Raw genomic sequence first — 26629 nt, 5'->3', positions numbered from 1 at the left:
AATAATTCTGTATTCTTCAGGACTGGTTGTTATCTCTAGCCCCAGTCACATAAGCAGATTTTTTCATTAACCGGTATCTGCATATCAGAGCGGCAGTGCTGTTTTCCTCTCCTGCTTCTAAAAATGTCTGCTCACCCTGCTCTTGTTCATCTCAGTCCCTTTCTGCAGCAGTCTTCCGAAAGAATCACTTATTCCTTTCTCCTGTAGCAAACAGTCCAAATGTTTTTTGGTTTAGCTTTCCTTGTAGCTTGTTGGAGTAAGCTGTCTCTGCATCCTGCTTTCCAGGAAAGAGAATGCGGCTGCCTGCTGCTTCTGTTGCCCTTTTGCCTGGATATTAAAGCTGAGCCTCTGCCTAGCCTGCCAACTGCTTAACCAGAAATAGTCAGAAGGCCCTCCTTCCTAATATTGCAGCTGACTCTGAAATCCTCATTATCTGACATCTGCATTTGTGCAGTGCAATTATGCAGAAGCAATTATTTTCCTAAAAGCTTATAATTTAAACAGACGAAGGAGAGAGTATGAAAAATGCATATAACATGTGAAGACTTGTACCTATGTAATTAATGCCACATGTATTTCATTTTTTTGCTTGCCTTTTTTTTAGTAACCTTTAGTAGTTGCTTTCCATTTTATTCTGTTTATGCATTCTTGACACTGGTATGCAAGAAGGGGAAAACCAAGGAGGTGCCTAGAAAGCAAAGAAAGGGAAAGGGAAGAAAACATAGAGCAAAAGAAAGACTGGTGCTTGGAAGAGAGGAAGTTAGAATGAGGCCTGAGTGTGGGGTGCAGGTGAGCAAACTGGAAGAAACAACCAATCAGCATTAAAAGACTCTCCAGATTATAGATATACAGAAAATACGATACAGTTGCATCTGTCATGAATGTCCTTGCTTAAACTGCTTCTGTAGTTGTTCCACCAAAAAGATAGTGGAAGAATCATCTGAAAACACCTTATATTACTGTTAGGCAGAAGCAGTTAATTTCTGCTTCTCATCAACTGTTCCTGCCGCTACCCAGAATATATTGGAAGGGCTAGTCTGGCAGCTCCCATCCTCCCACCAGCCAAACCCTGTCCACTGTGGGATTCCAGTACACCTAGACAGGCATCATCTCTGTCAGTGCACAGCCAAAGAGGAAGGTTAAGGTGTGTGTATTTCACTTGAGCAGCTTGGGGCACTTCTTTTCACAACCCTGAGAACTTGTGCTTGACTGGGAGGAGGAAGGTAGGTAACTCAGGACACGTTTGTGTTATAACACCTAGGTGGAGTTGGATACCAATCTGAGGGAGGCAAAAAAAAAGAAATCTACCCAAAATCCACACCTCTGTTTGTTACATTTAGAGCAGTGTGCTCTGAGAAGAGTTTAGTCCTGTAGAAATAAAGGAATACAAACGGCACGGGGAAAGAAAGCCCACAATCTTCAAGCAAAAGAAGTAGAACTAGTGGATGGTTTAGCATTTGGAATGAATCAGAGCAGCTCCGCTGCTGCTGTGGTGGCTGTCCCCCAACCGTTCACGCCTCCAGGTTGGGTGTTACTTCATTTTGGTAGACAGAGAATGATGAGCTGTAGCAAGGAAGAGATGGGCTGCTAATAGCATGGAGAGGTAGAGACAATGTATCTGGCTTTAATGCTATTGATAATTTAGTTCAAGGGATGGAGTGTCTCTTCTAAATGGCACTTTTCAGTCTCTTCAGCCTATTCTAAGTGAGATATATGTGCCTTGTGGCCAGAGATGAATTGTGGAGATAGGACCTCTGAATCAATCTCTGCTGTGTGGTATTTCCCGCCCCCCCCCCCTTTTTTTCTTTCCTTTTTTTTTTTTTCCCCTTCTCTTTTTTAATTTAAGACAGGAGTTGATTAGATGCCTGGCAATGATTACTATCCATTGGCACATCCCATTGGGAGCACACTCCAAGTACCAGCCTTCAGCTCTTTAAAGCAGGGGAGGTTAAGCAGGCTGCTTACTGAGCAAAAGGAATTTCTCTTCCCACGAGAGCCTGAGTGCTGTTTCCCTGGCTAAGAATGCTATAATTCCTTTACAAGTGACAAGCAAGCTGCTACCATCTGCTGGTGAATGGCTGCAGGATGGTGGAGTTTGGGTGAAGATTTGCTCTTGGACCAAAGAGAACAATTAGTGGTCATTAAGCCCAGTTCACACATTTCCTGTATGAAGTTCCACGATTTCATTTTGTCTTTAGAATGTTTTCTAATTGTGGTGTAATTTTTGGGGTTTTTTGAAACATAAATGCCTAAGATAAGGGTTCTAACCAAAGCCGTAGAAAGTACCAGCAGGATTTATGCATAGTTTTATCTTTTAAAGCACAGCAATGATGTCTTGCAAAAGCAGACTGAGACCATCCAGAAATCTTTTAATCACTTTATTATGTCTTTCTAGAAACACCTGGATATATTTGGAAACCATGTGGCACTACTTGATGATACTCTCTTTCAAAGATTAAATGATAGACTTGTAAGTTGGTTTAGAATCATACAGCTTTGTAGGATGTCTGCTTTGTTCAGTCACTCTGTAGTGTGTCAAGAAGGAAGAACTCGAAAAAAAGAGTAGTTATTGTGTATGTGGTTCCCCCAGCTTCCCCTGAAAGAAGCAGATGGTCGGGGGTCCCAGGAGGTAGCAGAAATGGGGCCATTAGACTGTCAGTGACTTGTGAAAAGCAGAAGCATCTGCCAGAATGGAGACTTGTTCAGCAGCAGGGGAGCCAGCAGCAGCAGATGATCTCTGCCTTGAGCAGTCAATGGTGTAGTAGTCGCTGGGGAATTGCTGTTGTGGGCGTAGCTGCAGGTAACCTTGGTAATAATCTGGTTGGTCTGGCAGGCTGAAAAAAGGGAAATGAAGGCTTGATGCTTGTGCTCTGGCATCTTAACTGCTTGCTTTTACTGTCTAAGCAGCCCTAACTACAACTGATTTGAAAGTATTCTGTACCCATTCTCAGCTGAGCACTATAGGCATACTTGAAATTCTTCAAAATGCCTGTCGTGTTTCTGCTTCAAGTTTCAGAATAGCAAGATGAACCATGCTAGACAGAGCAAAGAATAAGTTCAAAGACTAAATTAACATTTGGAAAAGTATCAAAAAATTTGTCATCTTGTTTTCAGTTGTATCACACAGCACGCTCTTCTAAGACATGCCTTTTTAATGTTAAGAAATATTTTACACAGCTGCAGTTTAATCTTTGCTGCTGTAGTTCTTATGCTCTTACTGACTGCTCTGTACAGGACACAGTGTTCCTGGGAAGAATGACCTCTTCTCTTGCAACAGTGTGGTGGTGCTTCAAAGACCAGATAAAGTGGGGAGGACAGAATGCCTCTGAGGAAAAAACCTAGAAATTCGTATCTGTGTTCAAAAAGAATAGACAATTTGGGTTCTGTCCTGTTGGAATAATTAATCTCAGTCAGACACATCTAAAAGAATAAAGTGTACAGGTAAAGAGCTCTGGTTCAGAACTCCTCAAGCTGCACTTTGTGAATATTTGGCATAGGTGAATCTGGGACTATTGCCAGTACACAATATTCTTCTAGGGTTGACTTCATAGCCAGAAAGAGATATTTTTCTGCACATGAAACTTGGTTTTATTCCCATGAGAAAGAGAAGAACATTGCAGTTTGGCTAGGGGTCCATACATTTCGATGGGCATTAAAAGGGTCCATACATTTTGGTGTACATTAAAATATTGGTTTAGATGGGTTTTTTATCTTTGGAAACTAGCATTCATTTTCTGACAGGCAAAAATAAGCTGCTTGAGTGTCTCTTTCTAGGCCTCAGGGGCACTTTCCTTACATCATGAATACTGCAACAGTTTGTCATGATACACATTCTCTGCTTAGAAGATGGACACAATTTAAGTAGGGAGCACTGGAGATCAGGCTCTGGATGCTTTGGCATAACCAAAAAGAGAAGGCAGTATTCAAGACTGCAGTTGCAGGTGTCGTGAGAACTGACGTCTCACCAGCTTTTCTGTTAGTTGCATCTGCTTTGATTTGAAGGAGGCCACCTGGTTTATGGCTGGAGCTAGTTTTGCTTTCATCCTCATTCAGTCATTTAAATACAAACTGTAGTCATCTCTGCATAGCATAGAAGAGTAGGATAAGCAATAACTGTCGGATATTCTCAGTGGTTTTTGAAATAGTTTAATCAAAACCCTGATTAGTATGCAGAGGAAGGATCTTCGCTGTGGCTGTTATTGGCCACATTGGCCACATCTATTCTGCAGATCTCCACTGCAGCATGTGTGTTCATTGGGGCTGTGAAGAAGTGTGGTCTAGCATGGTGTGGCCATCTCCCTGTATGGTAAAAGACCATGCTTTTGTCCAGTGCCGTCTTCGCACTGCTGGGTTGAGCACATCTGTTCTGTGTGCTGTACAGGTGTCACTTGCTGATAGTGTTAGTACTGCACACAGAGTTTGATACTAGCTTTCCCAACAGGAAAAAGAGGGTTTAGATCATGTCATCATCTATCTGTGCGCAGTCAGTGACCAAAGCCAACTTCTCTTAGCCTGAATTGAAGGTGAATTGTAGCAGCTGTACCAGGCCTTATTGTGTTTTTAGTTGAGTTTATCAGCAAAACCAAAATTTCTCTGTGTGACTCAAAAGTTATTGTAGGTCATCTTTTCTGAGAATAGTCTATTTGATTTTAATTTTTAAATAGTAGCAGTCTCTTAGCCTTTGGTGCATTCTACCAGATGTGGCTTGTTTTCTTTTTTGAAGAGAAGAATGTCAACCTGTCAGAAATCAGTTTTCATCAGAATCTTAGATTAGTTAATGAAAATCACTTACTGTATACCTTCAAGAAATAAAATTGCTGTCTAAATGAGATGCACTATAGGCCAGCTTCCATAGGTCATTCCTTAAGTCATTCAGGATGAAGTAAATGGGCGAGTGGCTTTCATTCTGCTGCATTCACATCTGGCTGTTAATATGGTTAAATATATCATTGACCAGTTGAGATAATGGGATTTAAGTAATGAAAATTGAAGGTGGACATCAGATGAGTCTTAACTACTTTGACAATAAATGTATGAGCATCCTTGTAGTATTGCAAGCATTTCTTTTGGAGATGTGCCATTTCTGTGATGGTGAACTATTTTCTCCTTGGTGGCATCTTCTCCTGCTCCAGATAAACCTTTTTTAATCATCTCTGAAAAAATATTCAACTTGGCCTTGATCTTTTTGGGCTGCTTAGTGATAATGAAAATGATGTAACCAAATTACTTTTACGCTAATGGTGTCTTCTAAATCATTCTTTGTCATGCTAATTCTCGTTTTAAAGCTGCTGTAGATTCAAAAAAAGCTCTTTTCTTCCAATTTTAACACTGATGTCATTGTCAGGTACTGAAACATGGGCCAGAGAAACAGATTTGAGAAGTGTTTCGAGTTCTTTGTGGTTGGTTTGAAGGTTTGGTATCTCTTGCCTGGTTAGTACACCTGAAAAGTTTACTGTTTGAAAGAGCTTATATTGTTGCCTATTCAAAGGGCCTTTAGTCATATGGTGTTGAAAGATACAGTTCTAACATTGTGATACTTGAGAAGTTTATTCTGGAATGGGGTTAACTAAAATTCCCAGGAAAATACGGGTATTTGGAAAAATGGTTGCAGTCTTCATTGCCATTTGTTGGTTTCCATTTCAGAAATGTTCCCATTGCCAGGAATCGGGAGCCACCTTAGGCTGCTACATCAAAGGCTGCTCCTTCCGATACCATTGCCCATGTGCCATCGATGCAGGTAAGAACAAATGGCATGCTAACTCTATTTCATGTTTATTCAAAACCACATAACACAAAATAATTCTCAGGTACTTTACGATTTTATTCCCTCTCAGTTTTTCACCTACCATGAAGATACAGTAATATAAATGGTGAGAAATGGCATCAGATAAATAACGCATTTGGACAAGATGGAACTTGTAATGAAAAAGACTCTGCCTGAAAGCACAGGAAAATACCTGGTTTGGGGGAATGTAGCTGCAGTGATTCATATTTGGCTGCAGTATGAGAACTGACCACTCTTTTCTTGCAAAAATTAGAAACCCTTTGTTAAAAGGGTGCAAGTAACCAGAAAGGTGTCTGCTCTTTCAGGTTTACAGTCCTGTGGATAGTCATAGTAATGATTTCAAGTGCAAAGGGTTTGTTAGAATCATCAGTACCACTTGCAGCACAACCTTCCTTCTCCCGCCTTAGAAGCATTTCAGCCAGTCTCTTGAGTAGGTCCAGTTTTCATCACCAAACAAGCTAATGGTTTGGATGGTATTGTCTCTAGCCTGGGGTTGTGAGCTGGTGTTTTGTGTACAATGGTGAAAGTTTTTCACGGAAATAAACTTTATTCTTGGGTTAAAAAAAATTCCAGCTCAGAATGAATAATATCCCATGGTTCCAGTCCTCTGTAACTCACTTCTGTCATACAAAACATAGTTTGATAACAAGCAGTTAGCAACTCTAGACTGTCAAATAATTGCAAGCTTCCTGTTTGTTATACCAATTCCACAGCAGCTCGCTTGTTTCACCAGGTATTTTATGCTGTTTTCGAAATGTTACAGTATTTTAAGTAGGTATGCTCATTTCTGAATGACTGCATTGCACCTCTCAGTGTGAAATCCCACCCTATTGGAGCACCTTATTTTATTCTAATAGAAATGTTTTTAATTAAATTAATATTGCAGTGGAATGCTACCAGTACCACATAGATAGAGAATCCTTGATTTTACATGCAATAAGGTGTTAAATAAATATTATTTGGGTTGCAAAAATCACACGCTCCAAAAATGCCAGAATTAAGGGTGTCTGTGTAAGTATGATTTTGGTCTCTTATGAATGTACCTTATAAAACAGTAATTACCTAATTAAAGGCTGACATCTTTTTCCGTAAGACCCTGCCTCAGCCTGTAGGATGGAAGGGTACTCATTCATGAACATATGTTGTCGTCACTGATTCTGTATTTTACTTGCTGTATATGAGTCCATCTCAGTTCTGAAAATAGAACTGTGAAATTTTCTGTGATGTTCATCTCTGTCATGCCTAAGAGTTTTATGAACATGAACACCTTTTTGTTCATACATTTGAGAGACAGAATCATCAGATTTGCATTCATATTGTGTTTAGTAATTTGTTTCTGGTTTGTGACTTGCCCTTTCCAATACCATGAAAAAAAAACCCCAAATAAATTTTAGGGAATATTCCTGATACTTTGGGGTGCTTAATCTGAGTTGTTGTTACTAGATACAGTATGTTGTATTTTCCATGTTCTAAATACAGGTATCAAAATTAAGATATTGTCCTTTTTCTTCAGATATACCTTCCTCATTAACTCTACTCCACTTCAGCAAATGCAGTAGGATCTTCCAGATGACAAATATATTGAACAATCATGACTGATTCCCAAGAGCAGTTCTGTCATGCATGGAAGAGGCAGTGTCCTCTGCAAGAAATAGTACATAATCATACTATTTGCACCATATTAAATGTAATATAATATGTCTGCCTGTAATACATAGAAGAGGGCTATGTTAAATTTGGCTTTTCCTTGCATTTGTCTTGACTTTGCAGCCTTTGAGGTTTTGTTTTTTGGTTGTTTTTTTTTTTTTAGAGTAGCTTTTTGTGTTCAAGTTCCAAGGCTGTGCTTGCTTCATTTTCTTGTAATTTTGTTACGAGACATGTTGTCATGTGGCCATCTGTCGGAGTGCACCATTCCAAGCTAATTTCCCTCCTTTGAGTAATACAGCAGTAATAAATTGCAAGAGCTGCATGGAGATGGGATACTTGAACTGTGAGTTTCACAAACATATTTAAATAATAGCAGAAGAGTTGGTAAAACTGGTGAATCTCTGGTGTCACTCCTGAAAGAGTAGGATTTAGTGAGGACAAAGACTTCTCTTTGTTTCTTTTTGCATTTTCCTTTTTGTTTCTTCCTCTTCAGTCTGGATGTATCTGATATGTTCTCCACTCTGGCTCTTTATACCCCTCACAAGTTCTTTATCTAGTTGGTCTCAGGTTCCTCTTCTCAAATTTCTCATTCCAGTCTCTTCTGTAAGATCTGAATTTCCTTACTCCATTCTAGCTTTTCCTTTGCCCAGATTTCTAGCTGTCATTCTGGTGTCCTCCTCTCTGCTCTTGCATCACCTACTCTTCTCCTTTCTTGCTTCTAGCTCTTTGTTGTTTTTTCTCTCTGGGCTTCTTATTCCCCTGTGGTTCTCCTAACTTAGCCCCTTGTCACACTGTTTGCTCTTGTCTGTTGTCCTTGATCTCTTCTGTTTCACTATTCTGTGCCTTATCCCACTAGTTCTTGGTCTCCAGTATTCTGGCTGTATCCTGCTGGCACTTATCCTTAATTCCCTGCTCCTAACTTCTACTAGCACTGGTCTCCTCATCCTGCTAGCCTCCACTCTTCTCCAGTACCAGACTGCCTTTCTCACTTCTGCTGCATTCTGGACTAGTGCTTCCCATTTTGCACTTTTGAAATGTTCTTCAGACTGTCCTCCTGAAGAACTTCAAAAGTCCTTCAGACTATCTCAGCCTTAGAAATGTCCCCTGACAGCTGAAGTGCCTTTGGGTCGGGTGCTTAAGTCTGAGCCCAGAGGTTCATTTACACGAAAGACCTGCTCACCCCCAAACAAAAGTATATTTGGTGGAATTTTTGAAGGATCTGAGTACTAAAAGCTTAAGAAGCCTCACCTGAAGATGTGCAGATTAAAATCCCCATTCCTCCTTTCAAAGAGTTAGATTTGCTAACTTTGTGGTAAGCTGGCAAGGGCATGCCTTAGCTAGAATTGAGGTCCTACTGAAAATCAAGGTATGCTAGAACTTTCCAGAGAAGTTTAACATGGGCAGAATAACTTTTTCTGAGGAAGAGTCTTAAGGAAATTGTTAGGCTGCTTCAGCTGAAGTTTTCAACCAAAACAAATAAAAGAGCCCAGCTTGAAGTAGATTCTCAGCGTTCAAAATTTCAGCCTGATGGTACAACAGTAAAAGACCTTGTTTGCAATTGGTTTTATCTTTGGGTGTAATCAAGCTGTCTTAATCTATAGCCACTCTTTTAATAAATCTGTATAAAAGAAACAAGCAAAGTATATGCAGTGGGACTTGGTTTTTGGCTGTGCGCAAGGAGAAACTGTAGGCTTTATTGAGAAGCAAATCAGCATTCTTTTCTTTTTCCTCAGCCTGCTGTCTACCTATAAAACCCTGTTACTGGTTATGCAGTGCTGCTGTCTTTCTGTAGTGAATCAGATACAAATACTTCTCAAGTTCTTTGGTAGTTTCATTTGAAGGTGGCTATCCTGCTTTGACGGATGGTGCCAGTTTGCTTTATCAAGGTTCTGGGACAGATCTCTTCTGAATCCTCAAGCTCGTGTTGACATTTGCAACTGCTCTTGGGCCTTTGGAATATGTATGACTGGTTTTGTATCTTTAAAAAAAAAATAATCAGAAAACACTCGCTGAAGTGTTTTTTAGGGTACATCGAGTCCTAAACACTTGGTGTTTGATTGTAACATCCCTGAAAGTGACTATGCCTCAGCTGGGATGAAGTATGGATATGGTACTGCTAGGCAGTTGCATTGTGAGCTGAAGTGTCTTTTTACCTCTTCACTGGTGTGAGTTAGAAGTTAGTGCCCTGTCAGTTACTGTGCCTCATTGGAAAGGCAGTACGTTTTCTGTAAAGGTCTGGGGGGTGGAATATCTGGAAAGGGCTTCAGTTACTTGCAGCTCTGAAGGCTGGCCCTGCGGTGTGACCTGGGCTCTGGCTTCTGCGCTGATGCTTGGTTTCCAGTCGCACGCTGGTGAGGAGCCAGCTTTTGCACCGCTGTTGCTAATTGCCTGCTATGCAAGGCACGTGGCTTCATAAGCTGCCAGTTTGTACATATGGATGTTTTTATATAGCCTAATTCAGCCTTCCTTTTAATCTCCTTTCATAGAAAGTAATCTTTGGCAATATAGGGTGCAAGGGAGCTGAACTCCTCTTAGCCATTTGCATAAAAATCAAAATCAGTAGTGCCACTTAAATAATTTTTATATTTAATTTAACATTGTCTGTGTTTGGCTTTCGTCTGTCCAAATTTATGAAGAGCCTCTGGTGTCTCAAGATAACTTAGTCCTAGGGATGTCTCCATGGAAACAGGATCTTTGTTTTCTGAAATTTTATATCCTCTCCCTCTGCTTGTTCCTCCCCACCTGGAGTCAGATCCTGATTGCTGCAGCACACTTGTCTCCACGACGTGGATCGTGGGCAGTTTCACATACAAAAGATTTTTGACTGTAAATTAGGAAAAGACTAGCAGAAAAATAGAACGAATTTTCAGAGAACAGAAATCCTGTGTCTTCCCAAGTATTGTTAAAGATGAGTAACAGGCAGAACACAGAGGGTGAGACAAAATGAGAAGCTTACAGAAGAATAATTGCTTCTATTAAAAATGTTTTAGATCTTCCCTGACTACTTTATGGAGAAAAGTCTGTATAAACAAGGACAAGTCTCGGTTCTTCTCCCTTTCTGCCACAATGAGCTGATCATAGCTATGCGTCTTGTGACTTCATGATGAATTGTAATCTGTGATATAAAGTACTTGGAACTGCTAACTGAAATGCAGGCCAGCTTTGTAAAGATGAACAATTTTTGCCTTATTGGTATTCAGCTGATTTTCTACAGTGAGCTGACGAAATTTTTCATAGTTGTCCCTTAATAGAAACAAAAAGATCGCTCATAATTGGATCTGCTGTTTGTATTTGCAACAAAAATGACAACCTTAGTAAGAAATTGAGCTCCATATGCAGATGGAGTGCGAGGTATGAGGTTTCTGACAGTTATTCCCGATCGTGGTACAGTCTTCCTTTCTGATGTACTAGCTAGAGAAGTGCATTCGTTACCGATGTTGGGTTTCCAAGAAAGAAGAAAACTCCATCCTGTTCTAACATACTGTGTGTGTTTTTGATGATTGCTCTGTATATTTTTGATGATTGCTGTATTATGCAGTGATAATTCATGCTGCAGTGTAAATGTACAATTCCTGCCCTTATAATGAGGCAACATTTTATTTATTCCCTGTTATTTGCTAATACTACACTTGAAATTGTTATCTGTGGCAGGATTAAGGGTTTTACTCCCCTTTGCTAAAATCTCTCAAGTAACTTAGCCCATTGCATGCTGTTTCCCTTTGATTCAGGCCAGAGGCATTCATGTTGAAACATAAGCGTTTCGTAGCAGAGGGATGCTCTGCCAAAGCTTGGGTGTCTAGAAAGCTTTTCCCTCAAGCTTTAGTTGCAGTCTCCTGCTGTCTGCTAAACTCTTCCAGCAGATTGAAACAGCAGGTAGCACTGGTTATGCTACATACTTAAGAGCGTTTTAAATTAGCACATTTTATTTACCATTGTGCTTCTTCACTTGCTAGCTGTTTGGGTAGGTTGGAGCAGGTGGGAGGTCACAGCCACCTTGCTGAATTCTCAGTGGTGGTGGTCGCACTGAGGTGGTGATAGCGCTCAGTCCTACTGATGCATTGGTAGTGTTTGGCCAGCCTGCCTTTGGTACATGGGGCAGTTGGAAAGAACAGTGTCAGAACTTTGGGCTGATTGAGAGGTGGCCCTGCAGTTCAGGGTGTCCAGGGGAGGCAGCTGAATTCTCTCAGGAGAGTGCTGCTTTTTCACTTGGCTGTGAGGCCCAAATACAGGGCGTCTGAAGACGCAAATGGAAGGCAGAGAGCTGACCGGTAGTGCTCCTGGTGTGGGCATAGCTCCTGAGGTTTCAGGAACTTCCTACCTGACGTCCCTTAGAGGCATAGTCTGGGAGGGAGGCTGAGAGGAGAAGCAGCACTTTACACTGGCAGTGCCACGAAAGAAATGCTCTTCAAATGATAGTATTGCTCGATTTGTTCCTAAATAAGCAATTCTGCGTAGGCACCCTGCTTTCCCTAATAGGTTTAAATCATTAATTAAACTACTACTTATATCATAGGAACTTCACATATAGAAGTCATGGAAGCAGATCCAAGAGCAGCACGAGTGACCTGACTACTAGACATAGTATCAAAGTGTAAACTGATCACCAGGATTTGGGACTGCAGATAAACTGTCATACACACCCATACCTAGAGACATACACCCCTTCTCCCCTTGATGTTGTCAGGGCTGTGGGGTAAGGATGAAAGGCAGCGATTTGTCTGTGGAGTGTAGAGCAGGGATCATCTGTTCAGTTTGGATGGATGCATCCATCTTGTGCTGTAGGAAGGAAGGCTGGAATAGCTGAAGGGGGTTGGGATACAGGATTTGTAGACTTGCTGTTGTGATTCTTACTCCATACAGAGTATCAGGGAGGCTGGGGATGCTTGGACTTGTCTTGGTAACCCAGGCAACATTGGCACTTGGGGTGTTCAGTAATTTTATTTGCGAAAACTTCAGGAGTAGAAGGGATGAACCTGCTACTAAGACAGTATTCCTTCAAGAGATCTTTGAATGAAAAATATATACCTGTGAGGCAAGATTAACACGTGATGTATTATTCAAGTTGGGGTTTATTAAAAAAGTAATAAATTGCTGTCTTCTCCTCCTCTAGATTGTTTACTAAACGAAGAGAATTTCTCAGTGAGGTGCCCCAAGCACAAGGTAAGAATCCTCTCCTGCATTAGACCTATTTTTTTGCTGCCCCCTTGTGGTGTCTAGTCTTGGATTAGTAATTTTATACCTGGGCACATCTGTAGTCACAGATGCTGTTAGATCAGTTCTTCTGTGATGTGTACTGGTAGTATATTCTGGGGGCAAACATCAACTTGAGAAGAATACAGAGAGTTTAAGAAGCTAAATTAAGTTTTTGCCTTATCTGTTCAGTTGTTCTTGAGATCATTGATGACTCTTTAGAAAACCCGGCTTCATTTCCTGTCTTTTGTGATAGAGTCAGTACATTGCTCGCTGTTTCTGTTTGAGTGCTACATTGAAACTGGTTTTCTCCTTGGATTTACTGAGGATGCAAGGAGGAAGAAAAATGCTTCATGGAAAAGTTTTAAGCAGCTTTTGGAAACACATAGACTACATCATGAACCAGTATAGTGATGAACCTGAAGCACCTTGTTCTAGTTTATATAGTCTAGTCTAGTAGCTAGACTGAGTTCTACCACTCAGCCTTCAATATATCTGTTTAGTTGTTCTGTAGATCTTTGACTCTTCAGAAGACCCATCCTCATTTTCAGCATGCTGCTTCTGCCTAGGGTTTGGGCATGCTTTACTGAGTGTTCCTGGAGCCTGCAAGCACTATGGTGCTAAGAGCTGGGCTGCTGTTGCTCTGTCCGTATGGAAAGAGGAGACAAGGCAGACAGTACATACTCTCTTGCGCATATAAGCAATATGGTGCAGTGCTGGGAATATGCCTCCCGGCCCATAAGGGAGGATATGTCTCTGGGAGGCTGTGGATAGTTTAAAACTCTCCATCAGTTTTAAATGCTCAGAGCATCGAGAAAATGGCTACTTTCGTGACCAGTTGGTTACAAGAGGAATTGTGCAAGAGCGTGGATGGCTTATGCTGGAAAGTAAATGATAGTAGGGAAGAATGGTGTTTCTTTCTAGCAGGGATTAGTGTCCATTCAGGTCTTCTCTGCGGATCTCTTCTCTGCCTAGAATTAGACTGACATCTGGTGGTCTTTTGTCTTCACAGATTATCTTTTAATCTGTCTTTTGTAAACATACAAGAATTAGTCTCATATTCCTTTCTGAATGTTCTACCACAATATGATGTGTTTATACCCATGTACTTAAAATGCTGTGGAAGATTCTGGGGGCATTCAGGCAGTTATCCAGAACTGGCCTACTTGTTGTCATGTACAAGGAAATAAATTATGCTGCATAATTAAGGAATAATGTTGAAAGTGTACAGCAGGCTTAAATTGATGCATTAATGCCTCATGAACCTGCAGATCTTGCCAGACAAAAGTGGGAAGGGTGAGCTCCCCTTACTGTGGAATGGAACTACCTAAGTGCCCAGCTTTGGATACTTGACTAAAGAGAATAGGAAGGTTATGTCTTTGAAGGCTGTTTTATTTTTGCTGCCTATTGCCTGAAGTATTGCAGGGAAACGTAGTGTTAAGCTTTTCATAGCTAGCTTGGGTCAGTGCTGCTGTATATGTCCTTACAGCTATGGTGCTTGAACCTCGGAAGGAAACGACAGACTCCAGCCTCCCGAAGAAGATACTGAGCAGGCACATCGATTTCCAAAGTAATCTTGGGAATGGGAGGGGGAAAACTGCCAATTAAATTGATAAAAGTACTTCATGAGGCAATAAAATTTTGAACTTCATTCAAAACTGTCCCACTGCAGATCATTTTCTGTGTTGCGTCGCTATGGAAATTCAACACCAGCAGCCTTTCTTTGACACTGAAGTTTGTTGGCTTTTGTTTAGTAAAGACATGAATCCTTTATTTGAAGTCAAGCAGAGTTTTCTTTGCCTTGGCTGTGACTCTGCCCTTGTCCTGCAGTTCACTGATCATTGCTGGTTTGTTCCAGATCCTTCTGCAAGGCAGAATGTAGGATCACCCTGATCCTTCCATTGCACTGGCTGGAAAGAGGAGTTCCAGCCAGTTGCGAGGCAGGAACAGGAAGGTTGAAAGCTATTGCTCTAGAATGACTGGAGAAGAAATTGCATGATGTAAGCAATCGAGAGGAAGAAAGACTAGACCATTTAAAACTGTGCTTTTAGGTAATGCCAGTTAAACATTAGGAGCTAATTAGTAGCTGTCTAATACCTCATTCTTCTGTAGTTAATGGGTGGAAGAACTAACCTCATAAATACAATATAATAAGTAAGTCCCCTGGTGTAATGCCTCTTACCCTTTTTCAGTCCATGCCTCACATCAGTAAATACACCTCATCATAATAAGTGGCTCCTGGAGAGCAAAGGTGCTTCTTGCCTCATTAACTGCGCTTGACACTTCAGGCATAAGCGAGCTAAGTCCAGAGGGACTGGTCCTGCCTTTCCCCGTACTCCCCAGTGAGCTTTCCCATTTCCTTCTGTCAGCATTAATGCTTCAACCATCCATGTCCTGAATGTGCTGCTTTTGCAAAATAGCAGCTTTTATCACAGAGAAAACGCTGTCTGAAAACTAATCATCTTTTGAAGGGTTAGCTTCCTCTCGCAAATCCAACTCGCTGTGTGTCTGCACCGCATCAAGTGGTGGTGCAACAGAACTGATAAGGAAGCCAAGGCACTGAGGAGGATATAAAAGGGATGGGGTAACCTTGCCTTTTGGGGGCACTGCAGTCTTAGATTGTATTAAACCATCTATGGGGCAATTGTAAGTGATGTTTCTCAGCTTTTTCTACCTTTTTGTGTTAAGTTTGGTGTTTTTTAAAATTAACCAGGCTTTCTTATCCCAAACTCTTTACTTTTTCAGAATTGCCTGCTTTTGTCACAGGGAAAACTCACTCTGAAAAATCTGTCTGGTTCCGATACTGACTTCTCTTTCTCTCTCTCACTCTCTATATGTTCACTTTCCCTCCCCCCTGTCTTCCTTTTCTCCCTCATTTTCTTTTCCTCCTCCTTTTGGCTTGCTGGTTTGTCAGCCCCTCCTTCCTTGCTCTCTTCCCTCCTTGCAGAACAAGATGGTGAAAGGCAGCCTCAGCACAGAGCAGTCGGAACGGGGGTGAGGGGGGAAGTGTACTCCTGGGAATGGAAATAAAAGCAAGCACAGGTGAGTTGGGGAGAGTTTCCAGTTTCCACCTGCCTTCTTCTGTGGCTCCTTACCTCCAGTACCTTCCCCATATCTATAAGAAATCAAGGTGTTTTTGTGTACATTCAGAAAAATTGTAATAACTGGTGTTTTGTTTGGTTGGGTTTTTTCCTGCTACCATTCTGTTCAGGCTAGTGACTTCACCTTTTTGTATTTCTGCAATAATTCCTTCCGTTTAGAAGTGAAAGGCAAATCTTGTTAGCTGTTACAACTGCCTGATTACTCTCTCAGCTAAACCAGTGGCAGAAATCTCCTTTCATATTGCCATGGTCATGTCCATAAGGATCTGAAGGGTTTATTACTGTAAGTCTCAGAGTAGTTAATAGTAAGCTTTCATATAAGTAAATTCATCAAAGTATCTTAAATTTTGCATGTAAGAATACTGATGAGTTCAAGATTATTGTAATCTCCAATCCCCTGTCTTCTGGAAATGTAAATATGGGGATAAGTACATTAATCTTGTCAGGAGCCCATTACATTCCTTTTGGACTATCATTTTCCTCTGTTTCGCAAACAGACGTGGGTGATAGAAGGTGGAACTATTGCCACAAGTGGCCCCAGTTTTCTAAGTTTGTAATGTTTCCTCTGGTCCTTCACCTTCCCCCGCTCTGGATCCAGTGTGGGCTGTGGCTGCCGTAAGTCAGCACCGCTGTGGAAAGCAGCGGTTTTGCCCTCACACCTCAGGTCCCCCACTGTCCTTTCTTGCCTTCTCCTTCATCACAGCATTCATACAGCCATGTATGAACTGTATGGTGGGGAATTCAGTTTGTCTCAAACTGCATTTAGTCATGTTAGCAACTGAGCTGGGTTATTTTCCTAATCTGGTTCATGGTGTGGCTGGGCAAATATCCTGGCACAGGGAGAGGGCAGCACAGAGGTGGTGGGAGTTAGCACCCAGGGAAGGGGATGAGGCTGGGATTTCTTCTTTCATTTCCACCAAGTGCATTGCCATTTGATGGCAACGGGGAGGTCTAGATGAGATAAGTGTTAGGTTTCAGATTAACTCTTGCTGGCACCCTTTCCCATAAACTGCAGCCCAAGAAGGTCTCGTGCCTTCATTTCACTACTCAGTTGCATTTCTTACGCAAGCTAGTTGCTTCTCTGTGTGTCTTGCAACCATGCAGGTGAAGGTACTCTTTCATATCTGTTCTCTGAGCTGATTATAACAGTTCCTTACCCTCACTGCCATTCCCTTGCTTCCCAGGCACCTCCCTTACCTTAAGATCTTACCTGTTTCTCAAGTTAAGTAATTGTGAAGTGCTTTTAATGGTGTTTTCTGTGAAGGATGAGAGGTTCATCTGAGAATTCTGGGGTTTTTTTTTAGTGCAGTAGCAGAAGACAGTATGTCATATAAACACTTTGTAGACTGACAGCTGACTTGGGTTAGCTCTGCTGTGTTCTGTGATTTCTCATTTTTAACAGCATTCTTTCTTAGCTTTGGAGTGTTGTTAGAACAGTTACCATGCAAACAGCATTTAAAGTTCATTATTTGAGTAACTTTTTGCTTCCATGATAAAGGTCACTGGGATTCTTTTAAGCTTTTGTCTTTTCCTTGGAGTGTAAAAGGCAATAGAATTCATAATGTTACAACAGGATGATAGTCTCACAGACAAGGTGTCTGTTACAACTGTTTAACGCTGGAGAGGTTTTCTCAGTGATGATTTTTTGGGCCATTTCTTTGAGGCGCTGGTGAACATTACTGTGTGCAAGAGACCTTTGTACAGCTTTGTTTCCTGCATTATTTTCCAGTGCAAACTCTATTTTATCGTAGGGATGTATTGGCTTAAGACCTTACAGGCTGTGGAATCTCTGCACCATATTCACTGTGTGCTCTAGAATTCTCCCTAAGGCATCACTTCTTTCCAAATTCACTTTTGCCTCAGTTAGTTTTTATCTGAAGATCTTATTTAGCCTCCCCTTTTTGATGCTGACTATGCCTTGAAAAATAATTTCTCCAACCTGGCCTTGCATCCCAAAATAAAAAACCATGTAAATCTAAAAGATCCACTTGTTTAAAATAAAATGAATTGCTGCATTGCTGTGGTGAGAAGTTTAGAGGAATCCTGTAGCAGTCCTGGTAGTGCAGGAGCTGCCTTTCTGCTGGCCTTGGTGTAAGATAGAATGGGCACTCAGCTGTTGGATTATTGGGTTGGTTTATTCCTGGTTCTCGCCTAGGCCCAGCAAGTTAAGAAAAATCCTGCACGTTGGATAACATCCAGGCAAGTCAGTGTATTCTGTCTCTGTTGCTTCTCTCTCCCTGAGCCAGTTGCCTCTAGAACATTTGGATCAACTCCAGATCTGAGGAGTGACTGTGTGAGTGAGTCTGGTGCTCTGGATGTTGTCCAGGAACGGGGAAGGACTCTCTCTGTGTGTTGAGCCTATTTCCTCCCTGAGCCAGTGCCTAATGCTCTGGACCGATTCCAGGCATGGGCAAGCTGCAGTTGTACAGGAGCCAGAGACAGCAACACGGCCTTGACACTCCTTCAGCGAGGGCTCACAGTTGCACAGTAATGAATACCACAAAGGTCAGCTGCCTGAACGCTCTAGGAACCTCCCTCCTTTCCTCCTTAGCTGTAGCTCCGCGGCTTACCGCTCTGTTTTTCATACTTAGTCGCCTGACTCTTTCTTCGCTCTTAGCCTGGCACCCCTCTATGAGGGGATATTTGCAGCCAAGAGGTAAGCTTGCTGGGATGTAATCTAATTGGTGTGCTGATAATCGGAACAGCGTTGACTTCTGTATGACACTTAGTTAGGGTTGCGGGAGTTTAATTGCCAGCTATGAATGAACATGGGTGTTGCTTCGTTCCCAGGCACACCTCTAATGCCATTAACTGCTTTCCATATGTGTCACTTATGTAGAGAGCTTTTTTCCTTTTCCCAAGCTCACTAGCTGGTGAGAAGGGATTTATCTAAGCTATATCCAAGTAAGTAACCCTACTAAATAAACAAATTGCTTCTGGGCTTCCTTGTGCTATGGGAGAAGGGAAGAAAGGAATATATTGTTTCAAGCTTTGCTTTCTTGCTGTGCAGATTTACGAGTAAGAACCGTATCTTAGAGAAATGAAATTTTAACTTTGCAGTTTCTCTTTTGAACTGAGCCTCCACCAACTTAGCAAACTCCTGAAGTTCATTTTCTCGCCTCCCAGAATTTCTGGACAGGGAGAATGAGCATGCTAAGCCCTTGGACACTTCCACATTTATCTCGAAAGACATCACAAGCTTAGTCCTTGCCTGAACTACCGACACCTCCGTCATCTGGCAATTAGAACAAAAAATCCCAACATTAAAATAACAAAAAACCCAACAGTATTATCAGTCCTCCAATTAGTTTAACTGCAGCTTTGCCTTTAGCTTGTGAAATCTAGGCATTTCCCAAATTTGGTTCCTGCAGCTGGGCTCACGTAATTTTGATACCAATTTCCCTATCTGCTACATGTTCACTGAAAACAAGTGTTCAGATGGTAGCTTGGTGACCTGCATGAAAACAGTTGGGTCCAGTCCCTAAGGTGTGGCATCCCAGAAGCTGTCATTGCATTTGGACACATGTGGCCCCTCCGTTTCCAGTTTTCATAGTCAAGATGAGGAGCAAACATGAATAAGGTGACCAAGCTCCTTTCTGGCTGCTGAAGGTAGCTGTTCCATAAGAGTGCTATGCCATTGTGATGGCACAGATTGTATGTCATCCTTGACCTTCTCCATAACTGGGCTTAGTTAGTTTTCTGCTGGTTGCTAAAGTAATTTTTCTTTTATTTTTTTTTTTTTTTTTTTTTCCTTTTTAATCACATGGATTTGCTTTTACAAACTATGCACTGTGGTGCTCACACCTGTTTTCGCCCGCAGAACTAAAGAGCTCTTGGTGTTACTGCAGTGGTAGGCTGCTGAGTGAGTTTTTCCAAAACCAGGGAGGGGGGTGTTGGCAGACAGAGGGAAGGATCCATTCCAATATTACTTTTTCACTTTGTTTTTCAGGTTAGGCTGTTGAGATAAAAAGCGGTGGACATTCGTGAGTGAATGGAATCTCTCCCACTGTGCAGCCATGCCCCCTCTCGACGTGCCTGCCAATGCCAGCACTTCCTTCATAAATTCTTACATCACACTCAAGACTGAGGACATCACAGAATCTGACCAAGGAGTCTGAACCAGCTGTTTCCATGGACACAATCTCCATAGTGACAGTGGGAAGGGGAGGGGGAAAAGGATACAGGTGGGGGGAATTCAAGAGGGAGGGATAAATATATATATATATATATAAAGATCTATTTTTTAGTCTTGAAAGACTTTGTTTTAAATGAAAGGTGCGCTATATCCCTTTTGATGCTTTTAATTAAAATGACCAAAACCCCCATATAAATTAAATAAGAAAACTGTAGCTAAAGTAAATATTAAATCCAAAATCAAAGCAAGGCTTATGGAGCCTAACGTTTTGTGGGAAAGAACAGAACTGGGAGTACTCCAGATAGGACTTGTCTCCCTTCCTCTTGTTTGCTTTCTCACAACATCCAAGGAAGTTCAATTTTAAAAGGCAAGTAAGGGCGTGATAAATTGTTTGTAGGGTCTGGGAAGAAGGCTTGGATGGTTGCAGGTGATGGGGTGTCAGTACTTGTCTATGCAGGGTAGGGAGGTTATAATTTTTGAGAAACACTATATATCAGTAGTGGAAGCTTGAAAAACATCTGAACACTCTTAGGTCATGAGGCTCGTGAAGTACGAGGTAGCTGCCGCTTGCTAGATCCCGTACACCTTGTTTGCGTGGGAATGTCTGTACCACACAGTTGGAAGGAGTATCTGCCCTTTGTGGCAAGAACATGCACTCCCAAATCATTGGAGGGAGCTGCCTTCAGTTTTGAAGGCAGGTGAAAGGAAGATACAGTTTACCTGCCAGATGGGGAAACTGGAAAGGAAGTCTGAACGTTCTTGGAGTCAATGTGTTTTCAAACTGATCAGAAAATCCACTTAGCCCTTTATTTAATTTACGTTTTGCTTTTCCTGAGGCAGGAAGAGGGAATGTCAGTGTAAAAGCCTACACTATATGGTTATTTGGGGTGGTGGTTTGGTTTGGTTTATTGGTTGGTTTTTGGTTTTTGGTTTGTTTTTTTTTTTTGTAAATTATGTAATTTTGAAACATTTGGGTTTTAAGGAACAACAACAAAATCCTATTTTTTTTTTTCTTGTTAAGGCCTTAAGAAAGGGGTTAGTGCATCTTTCAGGGGTCACTCTGCCATGGGAATAAAATAGCTGTTTCACAAACAGTTTTATATAAAAAAAGCTTAAAAAAAACCAAAAAAACTAATAAACTTCATTTTAACCTTGTCTCCTTTTGTTTTGTGCGAACTTGATTTGTTTCAAAGGACAGAGAGACAGTACTATCTGCTGCTTTTTGGTTTCTTTGCCTTCATCAGTTCTGCCTTCAGTGATGACCTTCTGAACTGGCCCAGCAAGAGGAAGACCACAAAAGCTTTTAAAAGTTAAAGCTTAGGAATTATATGATGTTCAGAGATAAAGAGCCAATGACTGGATGAATTTTCTGTTCATGTGAGTTGGTGGTATTTCACCAAGTCACTGACTTCTTTCACTCGTAGGATGGTACCATATCCTAGCAATATCAAACAGCGTGGTGTTTATTGGGAAGTCACTAGAGATAGGGATCTAACCAGCATGACTTGGATAAAAATGGGGTTGATATTGTGGGGAGGGAAGAACTATTTTAAAAAGTTATGTACTGGATGCTTGCTCAACTACTCACATAGTTGTGAGTATTCAGCACATAAAAAATACAATCTATGATAGCTCATATTAAGATATCTATTTTAACTCTATTTTTAAAGATCAATTTAAAGATTTGGGAGCTAATTTGGCATTTATTTATTTCTGAAAGTTGCTACTCTCACTGATAAATATTTGGAAAGAAAGGGCAGTCTTCTGCCTACTCCTTTCCCAGTAGCAGCTATTTGAGTTAGTATGTCCTTCTACATTAAGAAATAGACCTGTTGTGATAAATGTCACTAATGTGTCCTGAATTGGTGCTGAAAATATTTAAACTGCTGGTGTAGTCAGAAAAAAAATAATTTTTAGCATAGTTAATGTGATTGAGTAAATGACTTCTTTTCAACTGATAAAAAATTGGTTTTTTTTTTTTCCTAGTGTCTCTTCTATTCTACCTGTTCTGGAAAAAAGAGTAACTGTTATCGCACTGATTTATGTTGGTGAAGAATCAACATTTTAGTACTATCACAGCAGAGAACTGTGTGGTGAAAACTGCTCGATTTGGTACTTCTGGCTCTTCAGGGTGGTGTCACACAGTTGAGGAAGGGGTTTGGGTAGCTGGGAGGGAGTCTTGGAGGTGTTCCTTGTGGTGCTCCTTGTGGCAATTGTTCTGTTGTGCTGGTGTTCTGTGACGCACCACACTTGGCTCCAAGAGAAGTATTTCTCAGTGGGGAGTGCTTAAAGCTTTTAAATCAGCTGCTGCTTAGCCTCTCATCAGTGCTGTTGTCAGAGGTAAGGGGTGTGCTCTAGTAGAGGGGGGGTCTTGTGATTTGGTCGTCTTTGTTGGTCAAATCTTCACAGAAACCAAGAACTGCCATGATTCTCTAAAACCAAGGCCAGGAGGAATCTAAAGCAATGTGTAATGGCTTCTTAGGACAGCCTGGAAACGATTCAGAACACTCATAAAATCCAGTTGGAAAGAAGACCCACAGTGCCTGAGCGGATTCTGGAAAGCCGTTGTACAAAATGTTTGCCAGCTCCATCCTGCAACAGCAATTAACAGCTGATATTATGGATACCTCAAACTTGCAAGGTTTGGAAATCTTGGCTAATTTAGAGTTTGTGGGACAGAAATCACCTGTGGCAGAACATTAAAACCATGGATATTGTGTAAAGAGGAAAATGAGTGGCCTGCCAGCCACTTGGGAATTACCTGTTTGGGTGAGGAATGAACTGATGAGACTTTGGATAAGGCAGCTTATTTTTCAAGTGTTTCTCCACACTGACTCCCATCAGGATCTCTGAGAGGAAAAAGACTTGCACCAGTTTGCTGGGGAACGTGTGCGATGGTGTTTCTGAAGTGCGTGGTTGCCATTTTAAAAGGAAGCTCCACAACTAACCTGAGTGATCCAACACTGCTAAACAAGGTCAAAGAAAAAAACACATGGTTTTCCATAAAGGATATACAATGGATTCAACTTGAAAAGGATGTCTTATATGCTCATCAGTGTTCAGCTGGAGACAAGGATAAAGGAAGTCCTCCTACAGGAACTGACAGAGGCCCTGGGATGTGTACAGCAAGCGTATCTCAATTCCAGGAGCTGCTGATTGATGCATTCATCATGGATTTCAATTGCATGTGAAATCTACCCTTGTCAGTCCAAGGCATAGACTCCTGTGGAGTTTATAGTGAGTGAGATTGCGCAGCACAGGAGAAAGCAGGCTCAGCTGTCACTGCAGGTGGTGGTGGCCATCCTCCCTAACTTGTGTGTCACCTAGGTATGAGTGGGATTTTACCTGGGGTTGTGATGGTCTTGAACCTCAGTCTTAGACCAAAGCGAACTGAAGATCCATAACGGTGTTGAAATAAAAGAATGTTAAGGGGTTCAGGGCGGAGCATCTGCCAAAGCATGTTGTGCATCCAGTTCATGGAGTCCAGCTAGTGCCAAGCTAAAGAAAAACATTTTTGGTGGGACATGCATTTTTTAGAGTAGTTTGTCAAGATATGGGCAACTAAATGACAGCTTTGGTATTCTGACTGTTCAATGTGCAGTATGAACTGTAATGTACATAAGAACATATGTGAGGAAAGATAATACCTTTAAACTGCGACAGGGAGAACATTTTGGGGCTCAGATACAAACTTTCTAAATCATCATGCCTGATGACAGTGTTATCACATCAGGAATTACCTGTGCTATCTTTAGTGCAGTGGTTGTCCTGGACATGGTAGAAATGCTTGCTTAGAGGGACACAAAAATTGCCTTTGTCTGACCTAGTCCCTGGCTTATCGGAATGACTGGAAGAAGCAGTCCTCTATCTAGAAATGTAGAAAATGAAGTTTAAATATCAGACCTTTGGAAGTGGAACAGGACATCTAGATGGTTGAGGATGAATAAATCATCATTGGTCTGGATTTCTTTTTAGTGGTTAAAAGTTGTGTGAAAAAAATGTACAGGTAATCGAGGGACAGTTACAGATGTAGAATATACGAAGATAAGGCAAATATTTTGTGGCTCTACTGACTTTCATGTGGGAATTTGGAGGTGTAGTTACAATCAGAGTTTTGAGTTAGAAATCCCTCTCTTGTGAAACAGGGTAAGATTCTTGTTTGGCTGTGTAGTATTTCTAACAAATAGGTTTGAGGGGGTTGGTTGGTTGGTTGTTGGTTTAGTTAGGGATTTTTGTAGATAGAGCTACTGCAGTATATTGTGAGTCAGACAATTCAGTCAATAAAAGTAGAGGGCGCAAGTAATTATTAGAGTATTGTGGGAGACCAATAACTCCAGTACTTTCTTTATGGCGTTGCTGCCTGCCAAAGAGAGTTCGGCTAATACATATGACTGAAAAATCACCTCCATACGGATACCCTGCACCCTACCCAGCTCCCAATCTGGCCTGCACTATTCAGCTGGAAGTTATTATGTAAAGCTGTAAAGGAAAGAATGAGGCTTTCTTTACTGTGTAAAGGTCAATGGAGTAGTTGCTGTCATTATACGCAAGTGTTTTAATTTTTCACTCTGCCTGTACTTTTGGTCAGATCCAGAAAGTTCGCTCCATCATCCAGCTGAAAAGTGAACCAGGGTGCTGCTTACAGAGTCTTTTTGTAGGATTTAATTTCTTAAGTATCCTAGTTAAGTACTCTACAGGAGGCAGCCTGAATTAGAGGAAAAGCATTGCTTGTTTGCTGGCTTCTTTCATGGGGCTATATAGAGAGCCAAGATTGCTTCCCCTTTCCTGCTTGTCCTCTAGAATTGTAATTTATCGCTTCACTCAGTTTAATGCTATGGTTTCAGGTTCTTAACCTTACCTGGCTCGCTTTAGAGAAATGCTGGTATTTCTTAGGAGCCCTAGAGAGAGTTATCTCCCATCTAAATAATTTGGAAAAGAAAAATAAATCTTTTAGCTCATAGCAAATCTCCTGTGAAGGAAGGTTTGGAGGTAGCAACCCTGGCTTTTGAGCTATGTCATGATATTGTTTTTCTGAGTTTTATTGAAATTATTTCTTTTCAGTACCACATCTTTCCATGAGAGTACCATGAGCTGAAGCTACTCTATCAGAGGAGTGTCACCACATCTAATGGTTGTATTAAAAAGGGAAACGTCTGGACATTTTATAGCATTTGTATTAGGAAAATTTAACTTCCACCTGAGTTCCTGCACCTGAGCTGTGTTTTCCTCTCAGAAGAAAGGTGGATCATGAAGTTCTTACACATTGTAGATTATTTTGAGGACATTATTTTGGGGATGTTGGAATGATACTTGGATGTTGAATAGATAACTTGCCCTAGATTATGGGGCATAAGTGTATCTACTTCTCATGCACTTTTTCATCAGCTGGTGTCAAAGTACCTTACGAGTAAGACAAATCCCATGATTCCCATTTGTAGTTGTAAGAAATACAGAAAAGCAAATTATTGTTCAGTGTTGTATGGTGAAAACGGAATTAGGAATTGGCAGGTGGAAATGGATCTGAAACAGGCAAGAAAGGACCATGTGTCTAAGCAGAACAAAGATTGTGATTTAATGTAACCCTTCTGGGGCTTGTAATATATCTACTGTTTCGGAAACAAAGATGAGGAGGTTACCGTACATAAATAGATGTTGCAGTCTGTCTGTTCAGCTGGTGTCCTGTCTGTTCCTGGTGTGGCTAAAACATCTGAGCAGGAGGAATTGCTGCTACTTGTACAGGCAATAGATGGCAAAAACTATAAGTGACCATTTGGAAATGAAGCCAAAAGAGCTGCATACTGCAAAGAAGTTCAGCACAAGCATGTGAACACCATTGATGGAGACATTTCCAGCAACCAAAAGCAGATGCCATATAGAATGGACTGATTTTGCAGACTAAGCAGATTTCCCAGGGTTGTGTTCGGTTCTGCTCCAAGTATGAAACGTTCTCAGCTTCACAGGGCAGGAGATTGCGCTGGGAGAAGAAACAGGTTTCCAGAGTTTTAGAGATGGAAGCGGGCATTTGCAGCCTCAAAAGAGGGTATTGATGGCTGCAGTCATCATGGCCTACTTAAGCCACACAACTGGTTTGTATTAAGAACAACAGCAGCGCACTGCCACAGGAACACAAAAGACTTGGAAAAGGTGCTGTTACAGCAGAAATGTAAGCATTCCTTATGACAAATTGTCCTGGGTTCAGCTACAGGAGTCATTTTTTCTCCTTCTTAGTAGCTGGTGCAGTGCTGTGTTTTTGATTTTCAGCCTCGGAACAACACTGATAACACCGATGTTTTTAGTTGTGGCTAAGTAATGTCTACTCCGACCAAGGACTTTGCTCAGTCCTCATGCTCTGCGGGGGAGGAGGGGAAGCCAGGAGGAAGCAGAGACAGGACATCTGACCCAAACTGGCCAAAGAGGTATTCTATACCACAGCACATCATGCCCAGTATATAAACTGGGGGGAGTTACCCGGAGGCCCAGATCGCTGCCTGGGTCAGGCTGGGTATCGGTCGGCTGGTGGTGAGCAATTGTATCCTCTCCCCTTGTTATTCCCTTAACATTATTATTATTGTTGGTAGCCGTAGTGGTTTTGTATTATATCTTAGTTACTGGGCTGTTCTTACCTCAACCCGTGGGGAGCTGCATTCTTTTGATTCTCTTCCCCATCCCTCTGGGAGCGGGGGGAGGAAGAAGTGGGGGAGTGAGTGAGCGGCTGGTGGTTCCGAGTTAAATGGCCGGGCTTAAACCATGACACAAATGTAAAGATGGACT

At 41.5% G+C, this 26629-nt stretch overlaps 1 protein-coding gene across 14 annotated transcripts in view; it reads left to right on the top strand.

Annotated features, from left to right (window-relative positions):
- TCF20 (transcription factor 20) overlaps window positions 1-26116 on the top strand; it is a 133770-nt gene extending 107654 nt beyond the window's left edge. For 5 of the 14 annotated variants that reach the window (XM_030479634.1, XM_030479635.1, XM_030479633.1 and 2 more), the window contains exons 3-6: window positions 5644-5737; window positions 12543-12592; window positions 15537-15664; window positions 19673-19701. In XM_030479634.1, coding sequence (XP_030335494.1) covers window positions 5644-5737; window positions 12543-12592; window positions 15537-15620 — 228 coding nt within the window. In that variant the 3' untranslated portion in view covers window positions 15621-15664; window positions 19673-19701. Of the gene's footprint in view, window positions 1-5643; window positions 5738-9842; window positions 10784-12542; window positions 12593-14111; window positions 14281-15536; window positions 15665-19672; window positions 21016-25473 lie in introns of those variants that run through there. The other 9 variants (XR_003990575.1, XM_030479639.1, XM_030479638.1 and 6 more) reach the window with 8 other exon arrangements.
- The last annotated feature ends 513 nt before the right edge of the window (window positions 26117-26629 follow it).

Source organism: Strigops habroptila, chromosome 3, assembly GCF_004027225.2.
Source record: "Strigops habroptila isolate Jane chromosome 3, bStrHab1.2.pri, whole genome shotgun sequence".
Classification (NCBI taxonomy): domain Eukaryota; kingdom Metazoa; phylum Chordata; class Aves; order Psittaciformes; family Psittacidae; genus Strigops; species Strigops habroptila.
Note: the sequence above shows the minus strand (reverse complement) of the source record. Positions and strands in the feature narration are given on the sequence as shown.